General features: G+C 40.0%; 1 protein-coding gene across 11 annotated transcripts in view; it reads left to right on the top strand.

The window, feature by feature from the left end:
* LOC106084938 (alpha-2-macroglobulin) overlaps positions 1–23,106 on the top strand; it is a 98,658-nt gene that overhangs the window by 64,222 nt on the left and 11,330 nt on the right. The window contains exon 5 of one of the 11 annotated variants that reach the window (XM_013248910.2): positions 14,678–14,888. The exons of 8 other annotated variants lie outside the window; for them this stretch is intronic. In XM_013248910.2, coding sequence (XP_013104364.2) covers positions 14,678–14,888 — 211 coding nt within the window. Of the gene's footprint in view, positions 1–5,084; positions 5,239–10,887; positions 11,021–14,677; positions 14,889–23,106 lie in introns of all 11 variants that reach the window. 2 more of the 11 variants (XM_013248918.2, XM_013248917.2) reach the window with 2 other exon arrangements.

Raw genomic sequence — 23,106 nt, 5'->3', positions numbered from 1 at the left:
GAATCCTGGCGAGACCATCACAACAAAATTTTCGGCGGTGGTTGTCCCCTCCTAATGCTGGCAACATTTGTGAGGTACTATGCCATGTAAAACTTCTCTCCAAAGAGGTGTCGCACTGCGGCACGCCGTTCGGACTCGGCTATAAAAAGGAGGCCCCTTATCATTGAGCTTAAACTTAAATCGGACTGCACTCATGGATATGTGAGAAGTTTGCCCCTGTTCCTTAGTGGAATGTTCATGAGCAAAATTTACAATTTACAATGGGGTCGCAGATCAATATTTCGAGGTATTACAAACGCAATGACTAGATTAGTGTACCCCCATCCTATGATAATGGGTATAGAAACTATAAAACTGTTTATTTTATAGAAGAGCAAAAACATGCCCATATTCTCCTTGTGTGAAAATGCAAAAATATTATTTTAGAGAGAAATTTTTGAATTTGATTTAAAATTTCTAATTTTCAGGGCCAATTTGTTATGCTGATAGTATCATATACAACGGTTTTGCTATACAACAATTTGCAGTAGCATCAATACCACCAACAATTCGAAAAGAATTTATTGAAACCTGGATATTCGGTGACAATAAGTACAAAATTTAAATTCTAACTTAATATTTAAATTCTCTCTGCATTATTATTTGATTTAAGTGGATCGTTAGTTTATTTGGGTTTGGGCACTTGATCTAAAATTTTCTTTGGTATCTTCATCATATGGAGAGAAATTCTATCCAATAGACTATATGCCCAAACTCATAGTCATCATTCAGTTATATGTAATAATTTCTTATATTCCATTATAAAAAGAACATGGTGATAGACAATGACATATATATATTACTAGCTGACCCGGGCCCGCTCCGCTGCGCCTTCTTTTACTTTATATGGAACAAAAGTTTCCTTGGAATATTTATTTTCGACAATTAAAGATCTTTTAGTGAAATACCATGCTAACTTGACTAACAGTTTAACAATATAATTGCCTTTATCTGAATCCCATATGATCTTTATTGGTCTACGAATTTAAGTTTGGATTTAAGGTGTACTCCATTCCTAAAATAATTCATTTCAGCCCGATATTCTCATGATGTCTGATTTAGTGGTGTTTTCGGGGGAAGGTGGTCCCCCAGATACTTGGCCCTCGTGCTCTTCTCTCAAATACCAAATGCTTAAGAGGAGTTTACAGGATGAGGCGTCCCCCAAATACATGGCCCCAAAATAGGCTATCAAATTCGTTTTCTAATCTCAAATACCTTTCATTTGAGCCACATATTGGCATGGTCGAAAAATTTTAACCCTTTAGGGAAGGGGTAACGCCCTAAATACATGGTCCTACATTTGGATATCAAATTCGTATTCTACTTCCAAATACCTTTATTTGAGCCCCATATTGCGAAGGTCACTAAAATTAAAATTTTTGTTTGTGGGGTATTTTGGGAAAGGGGTAGACCCCCAGAAAATTGGTCCCGAAAATGGGTATCAATTCTCGCTCTACCCCCAATACCTTTCATTTAAGCCCCACATAGTCATGATCAATATATGCCCGATTTAGGGTTGTTTTGGGGAGTGGGGTGGTCCTCCAAACACTAAGCCCTGAAAATATATCAGCAACGTGCTCTCCTCTTATATATCTTTATATCATTTATTTGAACCCTATATTGCCATTGCCCTCAAAATTGGATATCAAATTCGTTTTCTAATCTCATTTAAACTCCTTATTGCAAAAGTCAGCAAATATGTCCGGTTTGGGGTATTGGCCCTAAAAACTATGGATATTTAGTTCCACTCTCTTTAAGACCCAAATTGTCTTGTTGAGCAAATACGTCCTATTTGGGGGTTGTTATGGTGGTGGGACGTCCGCTAGACAATTGGCCCCTCATGTTGATATCAGATACGTGGTCTACTCCCAAATACCTTTAATTTGAGCCCCATATTTCCATAGTTGGTAAACATGACCGGCTATTGGGGATGGGTGGCCACTCAGTGAGTTGGCCTTGAAAATATATATCGGATTCGTTTTCCACTTTAAAAACCCTCTTATTTGAGCCTCATATTGCACAAGTCAGAAAATACGTACTATTTTGGGTGGTGTTGTGGGGGTGGGTTGGCCCCATAGACACTTTTCCCGAATATTGATATCAGATTCGTGCTTTACTCCCAAAGACCTTTCATTTGCAAACCCATATTGCTATGGTCGTAAATTTGTCCCCTTCGGGGGATGTTTTTAGGAAGAGGCGGCCCCCCAAACACTTGGTCCCATTTTTGGATATCAGATTATAATTCTACACTCAAATACCTATTATTTAAGACCCATATTCCTATGGTCAGTAAATAATTCCAGTTTGGGGGGTGTTTTGGGGAAGTGGTGGACCCCAGAATCGTGATCCCACATTTGGATATTAGATTCGTATTCTACTCGCAAATACTTTTCATATGAGTCCCATATTGCCATGGTCGGTAAATATGTCGGATTTAGAGGTGTTTTGGGGAAGGGGTGGTCCCCCTAACACTTAGTCCGACAATTGGATATCAGATACGTTTTCTTCTCTTAAATACCTATCATTTGAGTCCCATATTGTCGTGATTGGTCTAAATATTGTAAATGTTTGGTAGGTTTTAGGGTGGGGCAGCCCCCCTAGGTACCCCATCCGAAATAGGAGAGTACGCCCCCCCCCCCCCCCCCCCCCTTCAAATATCAAAAAATGTTGGCAGAAATTTTGTTCAACGGCTTCTCTCATGACTTTCAACATACGTGTCTAATATGGTCTGAATCGATCTATAGCTTGATCCAGCTCCCATATAAACCGATCTCCCGATTTGCTTCTTGAGCCCCTACAGGGCACAATTCTTATCCGAATGAACTGAACTATTACACAATGACTTCTACAATGTTCAGCATTCATTTATGGTCCGAATCGGACTATAACTTTATAAAGCTCCAATAGCACAACAGTTCGTATTCGATATTATTTGTTTGCCTAAAAAGAGATACTGCGCATAGAACATAAGACTCAAAAGACAATTTTTTTGAGTCCTTTTATGTCGAGATATACATGTCCGGCTGACGTGATCCAGATACGTCTGAACGTGATCAATTCTTATATCAATATAAGACTCGAACTCTACTGTCATAGACCTTTTGTATAATTCCCATATTAGCCCGATCCAACTACACGTCTTATTTAAGGGTATTTTGCGGGTGGGCCGGTTTCAGACTCTGTCCCCAAATGAGTATGTCAGATTTTTGAGGTTTTTTGGGGTTGCAGAGGCCCCGTATACACCTTGGACCAAATTCCTATAAAGTATGTATATGTTCGTCCGTCTGTCCGTCCATCTGTCAGTTGAAATCATGCTACAGTTTTTAAAAATAGAAGTATTGAGCCGAAACTTTGCACAGATTCTTTTTTTTGTCCAAAAGCAGGTTACGTTCAAAGATGGGCTATATCGGACTATATCTTGATACAGCTCCCATTTAGACCGATCCGCCTATTTTGGGTCTTAAGCCCATAAAAGCCATATTTATTATCCGATTTTGCTGAAATTTGTGACAGTGAGTTGCGTTAGGCCTTTTGACATCCTTCTTCAATTTAGCCCAAATCGGTTCATATTTGGATATAGCTGCGATTTAGACCGATCCGCCGATTTTGGGTCTCAAGCCCATAAAAGCCACATTTATTATCCGATTTTGCTGAAACTTGGGACAGTGAGTTGTGTTAGGTCCTTCAACATTTTTCTGCAATTTGGCTCCGATCGGTCCAGATTTGGATATAGCTGCCGTATAGACCGATCTCTCGATTTATAGTCTTGGCCCCCTAAAAAAACATTTATAATCCGATTTCGCTGAAATTTGAAACGGTGCCTTATGTCAGGCTCTTCGACATCCGTGTCGTATATGGTTCAGATCGGTCTGTATTTGGATATGGCTACCAAAAAGACCAATATTTTGTTCTACAAAATTGAACATTAGACCTCTCAATACCCGTTTAGAATTGGGTCCATATTTCGATAAAACTGCTATGGGGGCTTTATGCATTTTCATCGGATTATGACGAAAGGTGGTTTACCCAGGTGGTGGGTATTCAAAGTTCGAGCCGGCCGAACTTAACTTCTTTTTACTTGTTTATGTCAGATATGTACTCTACTTTTAAATACCTTTCTTTTAAAACCCATATTGCCCAAAGCGGTAAAAGTGTCCTATTTTGTTTTTGGGGGTGGGGAATCCCCCCGACACTTAACGTGACATTTGTATGCCTAGTACATACTCTACCCTTAATAACTTCTCATTTGATACCCATAAAAGTGTCCTGTTGGGTGGTATTTTTGGAGGTGGAGGACCCCTCGACACTAAGGGTGACATATGTCCTGCTAGGGGTTTTTTGAGGAGTGGGATGGCCCCTCAAGCGATTCATATCTGTTAGTAAATATCAAATTAAACTTAAAGATGACATCTTTATTTTAAAGTTTTGATTCTTTGGCTCGTTTTCATTGCTAAAAATCAACTTAAATTGTCCTACATAAAAAATGTTAAATTTTGGCTAACTTTTTTTTATCAGTGTAGCTCTACTCGAAGCATTATCTAGATGATATTTTATCTAACCTAAAAATTTCTTGCATTTACTTTAAAGGAAGCATTGCAGGAAACTTTTTTGCTAAATACTTGACTGGTCAATAACTTGAATGGTTTTATTAACTCATTTAAGCCCAACGTAAAAAGGATGACATTGACTTTTTTATGGATGAGGACGAAGTGGAATATGATACCGAAGTCGAAGAGTCTTTCGATGAAACTGATTCCATTGCAAATCGAAACTCAGAAGCAAATCGAAACTCAATTCAAATTATGGAACGCAAAAATTTTGCAGAAATTTGGTTTTGGTCTCAAAACGATTTGAGGTTTGATTGATTCATGTTAATAATAAATTCTGGAAATCTTATATTTAATCTCTACTTTAGTACACTGTGAACTTGTGGCATTTCTCGGTTTTGTGCACTCTTAAAAAAAACAAATACTTTAGCCTTAAACTAAAACAATAATTATATTTTTATGGTATCTGTCTAGTAATAAAAACAAATCTATCCGCAGACTATCTTCCTTTACCACTTCCTCTGTATGCAGTTCGTGATGTCCCCATTTTGTATATGGCCAAGGAAGAGAAAGGTGTTTTTATCAAAAACTCTGCGAATTCGATTAAAATACGTTCTGACTTTACAGATGTTTGGGTTTATGATAATGAAAAGTATGCTATGATCTTCTAAATTTCACAAATGTTCTGTTTGGTTGTGGTTTTGGTGCGTGTTTGATGTTTCCTAAAAAGTTTGGGACTAATCATGGCTAGATAGTAATTTGCTTAGTTGAGTTTTTAACATGCAAATTTTTGAAAGAACAAAAAAATTATCGATAAGTATTTATTTATTATGACATTCATTATGTTATCGAATTTATTGGAATGGAACTGAATGAAACGGCCCTTAAGCGGTCTAGTGCATGTATTTTCCATCATTTTATATATCTTTGTACACACACAATATCTGGGACTTGAACAAAATTTTTGTTAGAGTTAAGAGGTCAGAAAAGTTTGCCCCCGTTCCTTAATGGAATATTCATGGTCAATTTTGCAGAATTAAGAATGACTTCTTACAGAACCTGGAAAGCTTTGCAATAAAAAATAATCGTTAAAAAACTTCAATTAAAAATTATTCAATATTCATGCCAAACGCGGACCATCGAATGATATTTTGATATGGCTGCATAGTCATCAACGTTCATCACATTTTGCAACAATTAGGAACAGTGAACTATGTTAAAATGCTATTACATGATATTTATTCTCTTATGTATTTTCAATTGTGAAAGTTGTATGCATCGTGTGATACATACTAAAAATTTTATATGAAAAATGGATTTTGGATTTAATTTGAAATTCTTTCGATTATAGTGAGTATGTCTGTTCAAAGAGATAAGACATCGAACAGACATACTTTTTATAAAAACAAGTAAAAAGGCGTTAAGCTCGGCAGGGCCGAACTTTGGATACCCACCACCTCGGGTATATATGTAAACCACCTTTCATCAAAATCCGGTGTTAATTGTTATATCGAAATATGTTCCGATTTGGACCAAATACTTATCGGTACAAGTCATTGTTCAATTGTATTTTAAGAAGCTACAACTAAAAATAAACCGATCTGAACCATATGCGACACGGATGTCGAAAAGCCTAACACAATGAACTGTCCCAAATTTCAGCAAAATCGGATAATAAATGTGGCTTTTATGGGCCTAAGACCCTAAATCGGAGGATCGGTCTATATGGCAGCTATATCCCAATCTGGACCGATGTGGGCCAAACTGTAGTAGGACTTCGAAGATCCTAACACAACTCATTGTACCAAATTTCAGCAAAAGCGGATAATAAATGTGGCTTTTATGGGCTTAAGACGCTAAATCGGAGGATCGGTCTACATGGCAGCTATATCCAAATCTGGACCCATCTGGGCCAAATTGACGAAGGTTGTCGAAGGGCATAACACAACTCACTGTCCCAAATTTCAGCAAAATCGGATAATAAATGTGGCTTGTATGGGCCTAAGACCCTAAATCGGAGGATCGGTTTATATGGGGGCTATATCAAGGTATAGTCCAATATAGAACATCTTCGAACTTAACGTGCTTATGGACGAAAAAAGAACCTGTGCAAAATTTCAGCTCGATATCTCTATTTTTAAAGACTGTAGCGTGATTTCAACAGACAGACGGACAGACGGACGGACATGTCTAGATCGTCTTACGCTGATCAAGAATATATATACTTTATAGGGTCGGAAATGAATATTTCGATGTGTTGCAAACGGAATGACAAAATGAACATACCCCCATCCTTCGGTGGTGGGTATAAAAAAATCTAGGAATCTAAATAAAGTTAGGAATTTAGTGCGACTTACAAAATCCTATATTGTTTTTCCATGCCACACCCCTAAGTTGGTTCATGTGTGGTTTTGTAACCCCAACTAAGTGCTGGTATCTGTTAGACGCTAAAGCCGGGCATATCAACCACCCCATGCCACTATGGAGATACACCAAAGCCAGTAATCGGCTTGTTGTGCGCTCTAGATACTAAAAAAACTAACCTCGAGAAAGAAAATCCAAGTTAGAAATTCCCTGCTACTTACAACATCCTTAATTGTTTTCCAAGCCACCCTCCTAAGTTGATTCATGTCTGTATCGTGTCCCCACCTAAGTGCTGGTATTTGTTAGACCCGAAAGCCGGGCAATGACATAAAAAATGCTCCAACGTCTCGCCATCTTCCCCGCATGCCCTACACATGCTATAACTTGCCACACCGATTTTACATAAGTGAGCTCGTAGTCCTATGTGTCCCTTTATTATAACAAAAGTTATACTGACCTCCTTCTTATTTCCTTTCATAGAATTTTCGCCATCCTAACGACCGTTTCGCTGTTCCAGAGAGTTACGTGCGCATTCGTCGCTCACTCCCTTAACTTGGACTGTGTGGACCCGAAAGGCTTTGGGTTAACCACGTTTAACAAGAGATCTAAATGGCAAAGAAACCATTGAATGAGGTATTCACCCATTACTTGTTGTTGTATCAGTGTATTGTTCACTGAGGCGGCAGCTCTTGCGGATGAAGGACTCCATCGGGTCAATCCGGTACATATAAACGGCTGCCATGGGATTTCCCATTACCTTGTGTCATTTACTCGCAATTCGAGGGCAATGGTACACAAAATGCTCGACCGTCTGACTGCTTCATGTCATAGCACATTCTACAAAAGTGTGCCTCTCCCTGCGTCCAGTGCGATATAAAGTATCTGATGTTGCAATGGCCAGTCAGGACTCCTATTAGTCGTAAATCATGCTCCCTCATGCACAGGATAAGCGATCGGTCGCATGGCCTAAACCACCCAGCACCTCAAAGCATAATCCCATGCCTAATTCGCCTGATTATCGTAGAAGACTTCCACACTTGCACAATGGAAGGCACGCTGATTCCGTGGCACGATCTGCGCTCATAATCTAATCCATTCCTGGCCAGCTCGTAGGCCAAATTATCCCCCCTCCATCCAGATACACCGCAGGTCTGATTTCACCATCAGCTTTCACAATAGAGGCCACCGTAGCGCATAAGTTACCATTTCCACCTATGACGATTAACGACTGGGATCGAATCCTGGCAAGAACATCAGAAAAAAATTTTCAACGTTGGTTTACCCCTCCTAATGCTGGTACTGAGGTACTATGCCAACTTAGAATTTTGCCACCTGCAATTGTCCGCCTATATGGTTCCCGCTTGATTTGCGAAACAATCCCTTCAACTGCACTAGGGACCTAATTACCACTTATTCGCCGCAGGCTGTCGTATCGCTCAATCTGTTCCTTTTTGCAGGGGTCTGCAACAAGGTACTTATCGCTAGAAAATCAGCCAGCCAGAAAGTTGAAGGTCCCTCGAAAAGTGGCATGTGTTTCCTCAGGGTAAAACAGACATCCCCTTCACCCTGATAGGTGTATCACGCGAGCCACCTCCAGACTTCTTCACCTCTGGCCGGTCGGTTCCGAGACAACTGTAGCTACTTCAGAAGTTTCAACCATAATACTCGCTGATTGATGAGCTGTTACTTTATAAGTGCCTTTTCCGACTCCACTGCAGGCGTAGGAGCGCCGGCCATTGATCGGCCCCAGAAGGAAAGTTGACATAAAAGCTTTAAAAGTCTTCTCTACGCTAGGGTAAGTCCTCCTGAGTTGCAGAATCGCTCTACACAGTGCACTCACGCTCTGTATGAGAAAGAATTTCTTCTTAGCGACAAACCTTCGTAGGTAAGAGCAAGCCCTTTGCCTGTCTTGTGAGAACAGAGCACCCAGCTTTCGATCGCTTGTTATCAATCTGGACGGTTACCGAACCTTTTTATGCTGATTCCCATGCTATGTAGGACCTTCAGAAGAGTGAGATGGGATCATGGTGAGCACTAGAACCGCTCTGGAGCTCCCCATTAGGGCTGTTTGAACACCCGATTTATGACACAATCCCCAATTTCTATCAAACTCTTGTCAAGCTCGCTATATAGATCGGCTATCATTCTGTTCAGCATCACAGGGTCCTGCAGTTGTGTTGGGCCCTTCGACTTCCTTCTTCAATTTGACCCAGATCGGTGCTGATTTGGATATAGCTGCCATATAGAACGATCTCCCGATTTAAGTTCTTGGACCCATTTATAGGTCGATTTTGCCATAATTTGAAATAGTGAATTGTGTTAGGCCTTTCGATATCCTTCTTCAATTTGACCCAGATAGGTTCAGATTTGGATATACCTGCCATATAGACCGATCTCCGATTTAAGAATTTGGACCCATAAAAATCGCATTTATTGTCCGATTTCACCGAAATTTGGAAGAGTGGGTAGTGTTGGGCCCTTCGACATCCTTCTTCAATTTGCCCCAGATCGGTGCTGATTTGGATATAGCTGCCATATAGACCGATCTCCCGATTTAAGGTCTTGGCCCTATAAAATGCGCATTTATAATCCGATTACGCTGAAATTTGACACAGTGACACAGCTTTTCGACATACGTTTCGTATATGTTTCAGACTGGTCGATATTTCGATATAGCTACCAAAAAGACCAATAATTTGTTTTACAAAATAGAACATTGGCTTGTATCTATTAGACCACTCAATGTCCGTGCCGAATGTGATCCAAATCGGACCATATTTCGAATAGCTGCTATAGGGGCATACATTTTTCACCGGATTATGACGAAAAGTGATTTACATATATACCCGAGGTGGTGGGTATTCAAAGTTCGGCCCGGTCGAACTTAACGCCTTTTTACTTCTTATGTTACAAGATGTTCCAAATTGTGGTGTTACAAATGAAACATCTATTATTGTATATGTGAACATAGGTAACTGGCCTTATCTAGTAGGTGAGCTGATCAAACCGAGAATCTAGCAATTGGAAATTGTGTAATGACTTTGTCTTATTCGACAGTCAAATTGCATATTTTTGCAAAATTTTGCCCATGATCATTCCACTGAAGAACAGGGACAAACTTCTCACTTATCAATGGGTGTAGTCCGATTCAAGTTTAAACTCAATGGAGGCCCTTTCCTTTTTATAGTCCCAAAGAAGGCTCCTTTCCTTTTTATAGCCGAGTCCGAAAAGCGTGCCGCAGTGCGTCACCTCTTTGGAGAGAAGTTTTACATGGCATAGGACCTCACAAATGTTACCAGCATTAGGAGGGAAAAACCACCGCTGAAAATTTTTTCTGATGATCTCACCAGGATTTAAACCCAGGCGTTCAGCGTCATAGGAGGACATGTCACAGTCAGTCACTTTTAAATTTTTGAAGAACGAACGGCCATCTAATTGCATATACCCAAATAGCAGAAAAGTTCAAAACTCTCATGTCTTGTATACCAGCCGAGCAGACAAAACTGCTTTATGTGGATATGCCACCAGAGACATGCAAACTAATGGTTTGAAGGCCCACGAATGACAAATTATCACAGTTTGAAAATTGTTGACATTCCAAGTTTCTATGCCTTATTCTGCGGTCAGAAACCTGATCCAAGTGTCTATGCCCTATGCTGCGTCCAGAAACCTGTATCGGTTTGCTGTCGTTGATTATGGCAGAAGACTCATGTACCGTAAATGAAATCAAAAACGAGATTCTCTTTACCTTCGTAAGTTTGCTCTATCCCATGTTTCAATTAGGCAGCTTCGACAGCAATGATTTTGCCTCTTTTATGTATAGTTTTTTTTTAGAGGAATTATTTCAATTAATCAATCAATCAATATAAACAATTAAGATTAATTACTACAACTTTGTTTTTTTTATAATGATTATGCGTATGTATATCTCTTGTAGAGTTTAATAGTTTCAAAAAACCACTCAGCTTAGCCTCACGATTTGGTGCAATTGAAGACGGTTTTATCCCAAGGCGGCCCAAGATAAGAAAGCTGCTGCGTACAAACACTTGGATTTTTCAAAATTTAAAAAAGTAATTCGAATTAGAATATTGCATTGTATTTCATTTGGATTTGGATTTATTTGTAATAAACCTCTAAAGTCATTGTAGTAAATAAAACACATATAAATAATTCTATAATTCGTAAATCAGAAGACAAAATGCTAGTGCTTTTACAGCTGGTATAAAGATGCAATTTAGAAATTTTGCAGTCATTACTACATTAATACGAATTTGATAGTATTGCAATCATTGATTTGCATTTCACCATTTGTTGGGCATGCAATTGATTTGAATTGAAAAAAAATTTAAACGATTCTACATCCTACGAAATAGACAGTAGAGATTTCTTAAACTTTACATACTCTTCAATTACCTATAATCTTGACTGCAGCAGACTATAGCTCTAATGCGAGATATAATTCTTCAACAGTCTTTGAGAGGAAGAATAACCTACGTGGCAGCAGTTTCTTTGGGAACAAAATTCATTTCCAAGAATTCATAACTAAATTTTCCTAACTTCTTCTACTGCTCCAAAAACTTGTATCACAACAGCACTAAATGCTTGGCCTTTAAAGTGAACCCAAGATGAACGTTTGATTTGACTTGACTGATCAACACTTGACATCAGCAACGGATTCGATCCCTAATGCATTTGGGTCTATGTAATCAACCATGTATCTTCTTTCTTTAGTTGGCTATGTCAGAATAGTTGTTCCACTAGCCGAACGTAGAATAGCGTTCCAAGCGCCTCGATCTTCTGTGCTCATTCTAAAATCTCTGACACCAAGTTTCGAGGTGTCTCCCACAACTTGATCTTTCCATCGGGCTTTTGGTCTTTCCGGTTTGCGTGTACCACCGTGTTTGCCTTCAAAAGTCTGTTTTTCTGGAGCTTCTTCATCCATTCTGACAACATGACCTAGCCAACGCAGCCGTTGTATTGGGTTGCCCAAGAAGTAATTGCGGATTTTTCATATAGTCGGCGTTGACAAATTTTTTCACAGCTTGTGACTCTGTAATTGCATTCTTTCTTCTGTCAGTTATCAGCTGTTACTTTTAGCTTGCTTTAGAAAAAAAAGTGTAAAAAAAGTATATTTGATTAAAGTTCATTCTAAGTTTTATTAAAAATGCATTTACTTTCCTTTAAAAAATTACTTTTTGGGCAACCCAATATTTTGATGCGTGTAACTATGCTATCGTCGTCATACAGCTCATACAGCTCGTGGTTCATACGTCGCCTATATTCTCCGTTAACGCAAACTGGTCCATATATTTTACGAAGAATCTTTCTCTCAAATACTCCAAGCACTGCCTCATCTGCTTTCACAAGTATCCATGCTTCAGAACCATATAACAGCACGGTAGTATCAGTGTCTTGTATAGTGTAATCTTCGTCTGTCGAAAGGTGGCCTTGTTTCAAAACTGCTAACTTAGTTCAAAGTAGCATCTGTTTGCCAGTATTATTCTTCGCTTTATCTCAAAACTGGTGTCATTTGTTTCGGTTACGGCGGTGACGAGATAGATAAAGTTACTGACTGTCTCAAAGTTGTGGTTCCCAACTTTCTCCATTTTCTTTATCTGCTCGGTCGTGCAAGGCTTTTTGGGAGTTGAAGCCATTCATTTCGTCTTATCTCCATTTACTGCCAGACCCATTTTCACTGACTCTCTTTCGATTCTTTCAAAGGCTGCAGTAACTACTTCCGGTGATCGACCTATGATATCGATGTCGTCGGCATAGGCTAGTTGCATGTGTTCTTTGATTAATGTGCCATATCTATTCACATCTGCATCTCGTATAATCTTCTCCAGCAGGATGTTTAAGAGATCACACGATAGACTGTCTCTTTGTCTGAAACCTCGTTTGGTATTAAATGGTTCGGAGAGATTCTTTCCTATACTTACTGAGGAACGCGTATCAGCAAGTGTCATCCTGCAGAGTCTTATTAATTTTGCAGGTATACCAAACTCAGACATGGCTTAAAATACCTTTGAACGTAAAGGAGTATCGAAGGCGGCTTTGCAGTCAACGAAGTGTTAGTAGGTGTTGATTTGTCCTTTTCGGATCTTTTCCAGGATTTGGTGCAATATGAATATCTGGTCTAGGGTGGATATACCAGGTCTAAAGCCGAATTGATAGGGCCCAATTATCTCACTGACTTTAGGTTTCAATCTTTCACACAGTACGCTCGAGAGTATCTTGTATGCGATGGGGAGGAGACTTATTCCTCTGTAGTTGGCACATTCCGTCTCCTTTCTTGTGTATGGGACATAGTATGCTGAGTTTCCAATCATCGGGTATGGGTTCTTCTAGCCAGATTGCGCATATAAGCTGATGCATACGCCTTATCAGCGTGTCGCCTCCGGTCTTAAATAGTTCAGCGGGTAACCCGTCGGCTCCTGCTGCCTTGTTGTTCTTTAGTTGGGTCACTGCTACTTGGACCTCATTCTGAGGAGGAGGTTAACATTATACGCCATCATCATTAATTGATTCTGCGGTATCCTCTTCACCGCCAACATCGGACACTAGAAGTTGGGTAAAATGTTCTTTCCATATCCTCAGCATGTTATCTGTGTCAGTTACCAGATTTTCTTTGTCTCTGCAGAAGGATGTACCTGCACCAAAGCCATCGGTTTGATGTTTAATTCTTTGGTAGAATTTCCGGACTTTATTCTGACTCCTGTACATCTCAATTCGCTCACACTCACATCTTTCCATTTCGGTTTTCTTTCTGGGGAATTGACGTTTCTCCTCTCTCCTTTTCTGCGTTGCTACTGATTGCAGGGTTGCTCTATATGCCGCATTCTCGGCTTCAGTAGCATCACGACACTCTTGGTCATGGGTTTCTTGGAGGAGGCTTTCGGTACCCAAGTACGGATTTCGCGGCATTTTCCATGGAGTGGGCAATAGTTTGCCACTGCGCCATTATATCATCGGAACAAGGCGTGCTTTCATCAAGCAGTTGGGTCAGTCAAGTGGAGTATGCCGCTGCCATTTGTTGTGTCTGCAGCTTTTCAGTGTCCAGCTTCCGTGCAGTGTCAGATCGTACTTTCCTCGCCATGTTCAAACGGGTGCGAACCTATGCTGCAACGAGGTAATGATCCGAATCTATATTCGCTCCACGGATCGACCGAATCGAATTTCTTCCATCTATCACAACGTGATCAATTTGGTTTCTCGTGTTTTGATCGGGTGACAGCCATGTAGCTTTGTGAATATTTTTATATTGAAATCTGGTGCTACTAACTACCACGTTTTTTGCCGCGGCGAGATCTATCAGCCTTAACCCATTACTTGACGTTATCTCGTGGAGGCTAAACTAAATCAACCATGTATCATGTTTGCCAAATGTGCACGCTCTGTACAAATCTACGACCAAAACAACAACAAACATGGGATAATTTCTAGAAGTAAGGCATCTCTGCCAATAACTTTTATCCGAAAGTTTCCTGTTGCAAATGACTTCTTGCAATAATTCGTATCGGAATTGCGTAAATGATTCCTTTGCTTTATATAAAAAGTGGTACCCAGAACCAACCCCGACCAAAAAATTTATACGGAAGCTGTTTCAGAAGAGGGTTGAACATAAGAAGATAGTTTTACCCAAACCAATTAAAGAAAATAACATGAACGACTTATGATAATTACTTAGACTAACTTACAATCATGGATTTTTATTTTTCTCTTTAAAGTACATTCAGTTAAAAACGCCAATGGCCAGGTTGGTGCCATGGGTGTGGCTCTCAGACGTGAAACTACTACATCGAAACCAATTTTATACACGTCAACCATTGCAATGCCAACAACCACTGAAATGCCAACTCATATGAAAGTTGACAATTATATTATAAGAGAGTATTTCCCCGACACATGGATTTATGCGGAATTGCAATGTGATAATCAGTAGGCATTTTTCTGATTTTGCTTACTTTCTATCTCTTTTGTCCTTTGTCTGCAAATGTAAATAATTTTTTGTCTTTGTTTAACTTTAAATGTTCTATTTCTTATACTAAATGAAGTTTTTTTGTGGTGTAGGCCGCTAATAAATTTGGACAAAATTTATACCCTACTCCTTAAAATCTGTGATACTGTAAAAAAAACAAGAGTTTTAATATGTTGGACATATCATTATGGGCTTAATGGTGCTCCTTTAGCCAAGGTGGTACAAATTGCAGTAAGGAAGTTAGGGATCTTCAGATCAATAGAGAAGTGCCATCAGGAGATCGCTTCCTGTGGATGTATTTCACTACTTTGGAATATAGCTATTAAAAATATTTTATTGCCTCTGCAAGGAGATGGTGTATTAATAGTCGCTTATACTGGCGACATTACTAATGTGGATGGAAGCAATACTTAGATATCTTTAAGAAGGTTCCTTAGGAAGTTCTCCGCACTACGGCGAGGTGGGTAAAGAAAACAAGTAAAAGCGTGCTAAGTTCGGTCGGGCCGAATCTTATATACCCTCCACCATGGATCGCATTTGTCGAGTTCTTTTCCCGGTGTCTCTTTTTAGGCAAACAAAGTAAAGGAAGGGATAAAAGAAAATAATTGCTATGCTATTGGAGCCATATCAAGTTATGGTCAGATTCGGACAATAATAAAATGAATGTTGGTCATTGTGTAAAATTTCAGCCAAGTCCAATAAGAATTGCTTCCTTTAGGGGCTCAAAAAGTAAAATAGGGGGGTCGTTTTATAGGGGATCTGTATTAGGCTATAGACCGATTCAGACCATATTTGGCACATATGTTGAAGGTCATGTTCTATAAATTTCAACCAAATCAGATAATAATTGCGCCCTAAAGAGGCTCAAAAGGTCAAGATCCCAGATCGGTTTATATAGCAGCTATATCAGGTTATAAACCGCTTGGAACCATAAATTGCACAGTTGTTGAAAGTCATAATGAAACACGTCATGCAAAATTTCAGCGAAATCGGATAGGATTTACGTCCTCTAAAGGCTTAAGAAGTCAAGACCCCAGATTGGATTATAGGACAGCTATATAAGGTTATGTCCCGATTTCACCCATATTTGGCACAGTTGTTGAAAATCGTAACGAAACATCTCGTGCAAAATGTCAGCCAAATCGGATAAGAATTGCGTCCTCTAGTGGCTCAAGAAGTCCAGACCCAAGATCAGTTTATATGGCTGCTATTTGAAAACATGGACCGATATGGCCCATTTACAATCTCAACCGACCTACACCCATCAGAAGTATTTGTGGAAAATCTCAAGCGGCTAGCTTTATTCCTTCGAAAGTTAGCGTGCTTTCGACAGAGAGACGGGCGGAAGGATAGACGGACGGACGGACGGACATGGCTAGATCGCTCAAAAAGTAAAATAGGGAGGTCGTTTTATAGGGGATCTGTATTAGGCTATAGACCGATTCAGACCATATTTGGCACATATGTTGAAGGTCATGTTGTATAAATTTCAACCAAATCAGATAATAATTGCGCCCTAAAGAGGCTCAAAAGGTCAAGATCCCAGATCGGTTTATATGGCAGCTATATCAGGTTATAAACCGCTTGGAACCATAAATTGCACAGTTGTTGAAAGTCATAATGAAACACGTCATGCAAAATTTCAGCGAAATCGGATAGGATTTACGCCCTCTAAAGGCTTAAGAAGTCAAGACCCCAGATTGGATTATATGACAGCTATATAAGGTTATGTCCCGATTTCACCCATATTTGGCACAGTTGTTGAAAATCGTAACGAAACATCTCGTGCAAAATGTCAGCCAAATCGGATAAGAATTGCGTCCTCTAGTGGCTCAAGAAGTCCAGACCCAAGATCAGTTTATATGGCTGCTATTTGAAAACATGGACCGATATGGCCCATTTACAATCTCAACCGACCTACACCCATCAGAAGTATTTGTGGAAAATCTCAAGCGGCTAGCTTTATTCCTTCGAAAGTTAGCGTGCTTTCGACAGAGAGACGGGCGGAAGGATAGACGGACGGACGGACGGACATGGCTAGATCGCTCAAAAAGTAAAATAGGGAGGTCGTTTTATAGGGGATCTGTATTAGGCTATAGACCGACTCAGACCATATTTGGCACATATGTTGAAGGTCATGTTGTATAAATTTCAACCAAATCAGATAATAATTGCGCCCTAAAGAGGCTCAAAAGGTCAAGATCCCAGATCGGTTTATATGGCAGCTATATCAGGTTATAAACCGTTTGGAACCATAAATTGCACAGTTGTTGAAAGTCATAATGAAACACGTCATGCAAAATTTCAGCGAAATCGGATAGGATTTACGCCCTCTAAAGACTTAAGAAGTCAAGACCCCAGATTGGATTATATGACAGCTATATAAGGTTATGTCCCGATTTCACCCATATTTGGCACAGTTGTTGAAAATCGTAACGAAACATCTCGTGCAAAATGTCAGCCAAATCGGATAAGAATTGCGTCCTCTAGTGGCTCAAGAAGTCCAGACCCAAGATCAGTTTATATGGCTGCTATTTGAAAATATGGACCGATATGGCCCATTTACAATCTCAACCGACCTACACCCATCAGAAGTATTTGTGGAAAATCTCAAGCGGCTAGCTTTATTCCTTCGAAAGTTAGCGTGCTTTCGACAGAGAGACGGGCGGAAGGATAGACGGACGGACATGGCTAGATCGCCAAAAAATGTCATGACGATTAAGAATATATATACTTCATTGGGTCTGAGACGAATAGTTCGAGGAGTTACAAATAGAATGGCGAAATTAGTATACCCCCATGCTTTGGTGGAGGGTATACACTCTCAAAGATGGTTTGTTGAAGTTATAGAACATCCGCCTGGCAGTCGCAGTTGCTAACCGCTTCACTCGGAACCTCTGGTCCAACCTGACATTGCAGTATCCGATCAGGACTCAAACCAATAAACCAAGCTCAGTATTCCCCAGATTGAGAACCATCGACGTCTTCGTTCTGGAGAATCTCGGGCACAGGGCCTTGGCAACCCTGCAGCCCACGTCAAGTCCGCACATTCGTCACTGTAGGAATCCACCATCCCAAACACCACAGAGATAGGTTCACATCAGCGTCGCACGCCCAAACAACACAAAAATAGGTTCACACCCATTCGCGACCAAAACCTGGCCAGGTGGTCAAACGTTTTGTTCACTCTAGACCTCACGTGACCCGCGGCCAGGGCCATCAGCGCCTCCTGACTGTCATGACACTCTTAGAGGGCCACCGCTCCTGACTCAGGATCATATTAAAGGCAGTCAGCATCGAAAACCCCTATGCCTGAAAGACACTGCAACCATCCAGTAGCCAATGTGTCTCTCTAATTATTAGGAATTCAATAAAAACCCTGCCATGGTGCCCCCATACTGCTTGGAAATATCCTTGTAGACAAGGATTTGTCCAATAACGGCGGGACGTCCAAAGACCAAAACTCCTTTCCCGGGAAGACAACCTCTAGGTCCTTTCCAAGAAGGATCCGTCCGGCACCTAATCTGTAACGCCGCCAATGTCAGTAGTCGTCCCACGCCAGAAGCTTCCGCAGAACAAACGAATATCCAAAATCCGAAAGCGCCATGTCCCTAACTCCCACAGTCTAAAGGCAATCTTCAAGCCACGCACTTCACGTACAAGTACATAATTTCCAGATCAAGTATTGCATTCAGCGCTACTCTCGTGGCACTCCTTCTCGCCCCCGATATCAGCACCGTCGTAGTACGCTACGCCTTTTGCAATATAACGCGAAGATACACCTTCTCGAGAGCACGGTGCCATACCTACTACGGTGCCAGCAGTGTTAATCCAGTGGATCGTACTTGGATTAAGCCCCAAACTCCTGCCCACCGAGTTGAGACATGAGTAGAGCGAATTTCTCTCCTCTACGTTCCTTCTTTAGTTCAATTTCTGGTCTAGAAAAACCCCCAGGTATTTAATCTCCAGAGAGAAAACGGCAGCTGCATTGCATAACCTTTCCTCTAAACTCGCCATATATCCAACTTCTTGTGAACAACATCAGATCTGTTTTTCTGGTATTTATCCAAGTCTATTGACCCTCGCTCATGTTGACAAATTCCTCAGCGACCTCTGAAAGTATATCCATGAGAGTAGAGAGAAAGCGACATCCACTCAAAGTGACGACGTCATTAGAATAAGCAACTACTTTCACTCTTTCCTTCTCGAAGGACCCCAGAATCCCATTGATAACCAAGTGCCACAAGAGGAGCACATTCTTTATCACCGAACCCTCAGCCAGCAATGCGTTGGCGATTCAGCCATTTCGCATAACATTAATCCAGTTTAGTGGAAGAGGGGACTCCCATAGATGGGTTGTATCGTGATATAGCCCCCATATAGACCGATCTGCCGATTTAAGGTCTTAGACCCATAAAAGCCGATTTTTCTGAAATTTGAGACAGTGAGTTGTGGCAGGCCCTTCGATATATATTTTTTTAAATTTTGTCTAGATTGATCCCGATTTGGATATAGCTGCCATATAGACCGATATCTCGATTTAAAGTTTTGGGCCCATAAAAGGCGCATAAATTGTCTCATTACTCTGAGCTATGTTAGGCCCAGTGAGTTATGTTAGGCCCTTCGACATCTTTTTTTTTTAATCTCGCCTAGATCGGTCTAGATTTGGATATAGCTGCCATACAGTCCGTCCTCTCGGTCTTGCGCCCATAAAAGGCTCATTTTTTGTCCGATTTCGCTGAAATTTAGGACAGTGCGCTATGTTAAGGCCCTCGGCATCCTTCTTAAAGACGGCACAGATCTTTTCAGATTTGGATATAGCTCCCAGGTGGTGGGTATCCAAAGTTGGGCACGGCCGAACTTAATGTCTTTTTACTCGTTCTTGTTGCCATTACATGGCATGAACACACAGCAGATTTTCTATTGTCACCTCTTCTTTCAGCATGATTTTCTTCTCCCAATAACAACTTTTACACCACTTTTATCCACAGACAATAAAATAAAGTTATTTGCCATAATCCAAAGTAGTGGGGATATTACTCATCATTGAAGTTGCCCTCTACGGACACATCTGTGTGGACCTATAGATCCCAAGCCTTCTGTAATAAACAAGTTATAAATAAACTTTCTAACGGTAGTATGGTCTCCAAAGTTTCCAGTTCGTTATGATTAAATACAGAAATACTACCATTGTTGTTTTTTTAATGACAGCTTATACTTACAGCCCTACCGTTAATTGAGCTGGCAAACTATCGATAATCACAACATTCGATATTTTCGATAGTTTTAATAATAAATATCGATATTTCAAACGAAAATGAGAAGTAAAAATCAGGAGATCTATTTATAAAAAAGCAATATCAATGCACAGACCAAATAAAACCAAAGTCAGCTGGAAGTCATGAGTTAAATCATTGTACAAAATGTTAGTCTAATCGGATGAAAATTGCGCCCTCTATAGGCGCAATGTATCTTGAAGGATACATTCAGTGTCGGATTGCTTATTATACCCACCAGCGTAGGATAGGGGGTACATTCATTTAGTCATTCCGTTTGCAATACATCGAAATATCAATTTCTGACCCTACAAAGTATATATATTCTTGATCAGCGTAAAAATCTAAGACGATCTAGCCATGTCCGTCTGTCTGTCCCTCTGCCTGTTGAAATGACGCTACAGTCTTTAAAAAATAGAGATATTGACCTGAAACCTTGCACAGATTCTTTTTTTGTTCATAAGCAGGTTAAGTTCGAAGATGGGTTAACTCGGACTATATCTTGATATAGTCTCCATATAGACCGATCTGCCAATTTAAGATCTTAGGCCCATAAAAGCAATATTTACAATCCAAATTTGCTGGAGATTGGGACAGTGAGTTATGTTTGGCCCTTCGACATCATTCTTCAATTTGGCCCCGATCGGTCCAGAGTTGGATATAGCTGCCATATAGACCGATCTCTCGATTTATGGTTTTGGGCCCATAGAAGGCGCATTTATTTTCCGATGTCGCCGAAATTTGAGACAGGCAGTTAAGTTGGGCCCCTCGACATCTTCCTGGAATTCGGCTCAGATCGGTAAAGATTTGGATATAGCTGTCATATAGACCGATCTCTCGATTTAAGATTTTGGGCCCATAAAATGCGCATTTATTGTCCGATATTTCGAAATTTGGGACACTAAGTTGTGTGGCACAGATCGGTCTAGCTATGGATATAACTGTAATATAGACCGATCTCTCTATACAAGTTTTTTGGCCCATAAAAGGCGCATTTGTTGTCCGCTTTCGTCAAAATTTGGAATAGTGAGTTGTGTTGAGCCCTTCAACATTCTTCCTCAATTTGGCCCAGATCGCTCTTGATTTGGATATAGCTGCCATATAGACCGATCTCTTGATATAAGGTTTTTGGCCCATAAAAAGCGCATTTATTGCCCGATTTTGCCAAAATTTAGGACAGTAAGTTATGTTAGGCCCTTCGACATCCCTCTTCTATTTGGCCCAGATCGGTTCAGATTTGGATATAACTACCATATAGACCGATTTCTCAATTTAAAGTCTTGGCCCCGTGAGAGGCACATTTATAATCCGATTTCGCTGAAATTTGACACCGTGACTCATGTTAGGCTTTTTGACATCCATGTCGTATATGGTTCAGATCGGTCTATATTTGCATATGGCTACCAAAAACGCCAATATTTTGTTATACAAAATTGATCAGCGACTTATGCTTATTGGACCTCTCAATGTCCGTGTCGAATTTGCTTCTAATCGGACCATATTTCGATAAAGCTGCTATGGGGGCATAAATTATGTATTTTTCACCGGATTATGACAAAATGTGGTTTATATATATACCCCAGGTGATGGGTATTGAAAGTTCAGCACGGCCGAACTAAACGCCTTTTTAATTGTTTTTGTTTAATTTTGCAAAAAATTTAACTTTTGCCATAGTATCCATCGGAAAAATATCAATTGATATTCAGCCAAAAAATTAAATATCGATAGTATCGATAGTGCCGTCGATATTTTGCCAGCTCTTACTGTTAATCGGCACCAAAATGATGCGGATCATACCATATGTAGCGTAAGCGTTAATCGCTCTTCGCACTAATTTAGCGATAGTATCCATTGGAAAATTATCAATCGATATTCAGCCAAAAAATTAAATAAAGATAGTATCGATAGTGCCGTCAATATTTTGCCAGCTCTTACTGTTAATCGGTACCAAAATCATGCAGATCATACCATATGTAGCGTAAGCGTTAATCGCTCTTCGCACTCGATGTACAACAATGTGATCTTGGCTGAGCATTATAACAATCCATGCTTGCCGGTCCAAAATATCCGCCATGCCATCCAGTTCCGCTATAGGCATCTCTATTATCCGATAGAGGTGCGACCTGCTTTAAATTTCGATGCATTCCCCAGCACCCTAAGTATCTTAACCGGATTGCTGCTTAATACTCTATCTGTATGTCTGTAGGTCCAACATCCAAATCATCTCTAGCTTCCCTTCATACTACTGTATGTCTGTAGGTCCAACATTCAAATCGTCTCTAGCTCCCCTTCATAAGTGAGGTTCTCATAGCCACACTTATGAATGTAGAAACAACATATCCATTGAAGCTGTTGTAATGTTTTTACGTTGTACTTCTTCTCTGGCATGACGTAGGAGTTCAACATATCATTAAAGACTTGTCAGAATCAGTGGATTTCAGTTTTCGCATGTTTTCATCAAACATGATTCTTAATTTCCTGAAAGCCTAGTTTTTTCCCCGATTTGACGAAATATAGTTTACATGAAATAAATCCAAAATGTTCTCATATATACATATGAAAAGCCCGCATATAGGCCAACTTACTGAAGTGGATTCTTCCCTTCTCGGTCCTTAACTCTCATTCTATATAACTTTAAGTCCACAACACAGATTTGGTAAAATTTTGTGTATATATACGAAACTTGCTACTTAAATTTCAGGACCGAAAATATCATTCGATACCTTTTGACCCACAATAAATATACACATCACACATGACTTCTTTATAGTATATTAAGAAATATTATTTGTCCAAGTGCCAACTCAAAACGATTTAAATATTTATTATTATAGCAACTTTATGACAAATTGTAACTAACAGTGCCAAACATTGTTGCAGACAAATCCGTATATAATCTCTT

This window comes from Stomoxys calcitrans, chromosome 3, assembly GCF_963082655.1.
Source record: "Stomoxys calcitrans chromosome 3, idStoCalc2.1, whole genome shotgun sequence".
Taxonomy (NCBI): domain Eukaryota; kingdom Metazoa; phylum Arthropoda; class Insecta; order Diptera; family Muscidae; genus Stomoxys; species Stomoxys calcitrans.
This window is presented reverse-complemented; position numbering and strand designations above follow the sequence as displayed.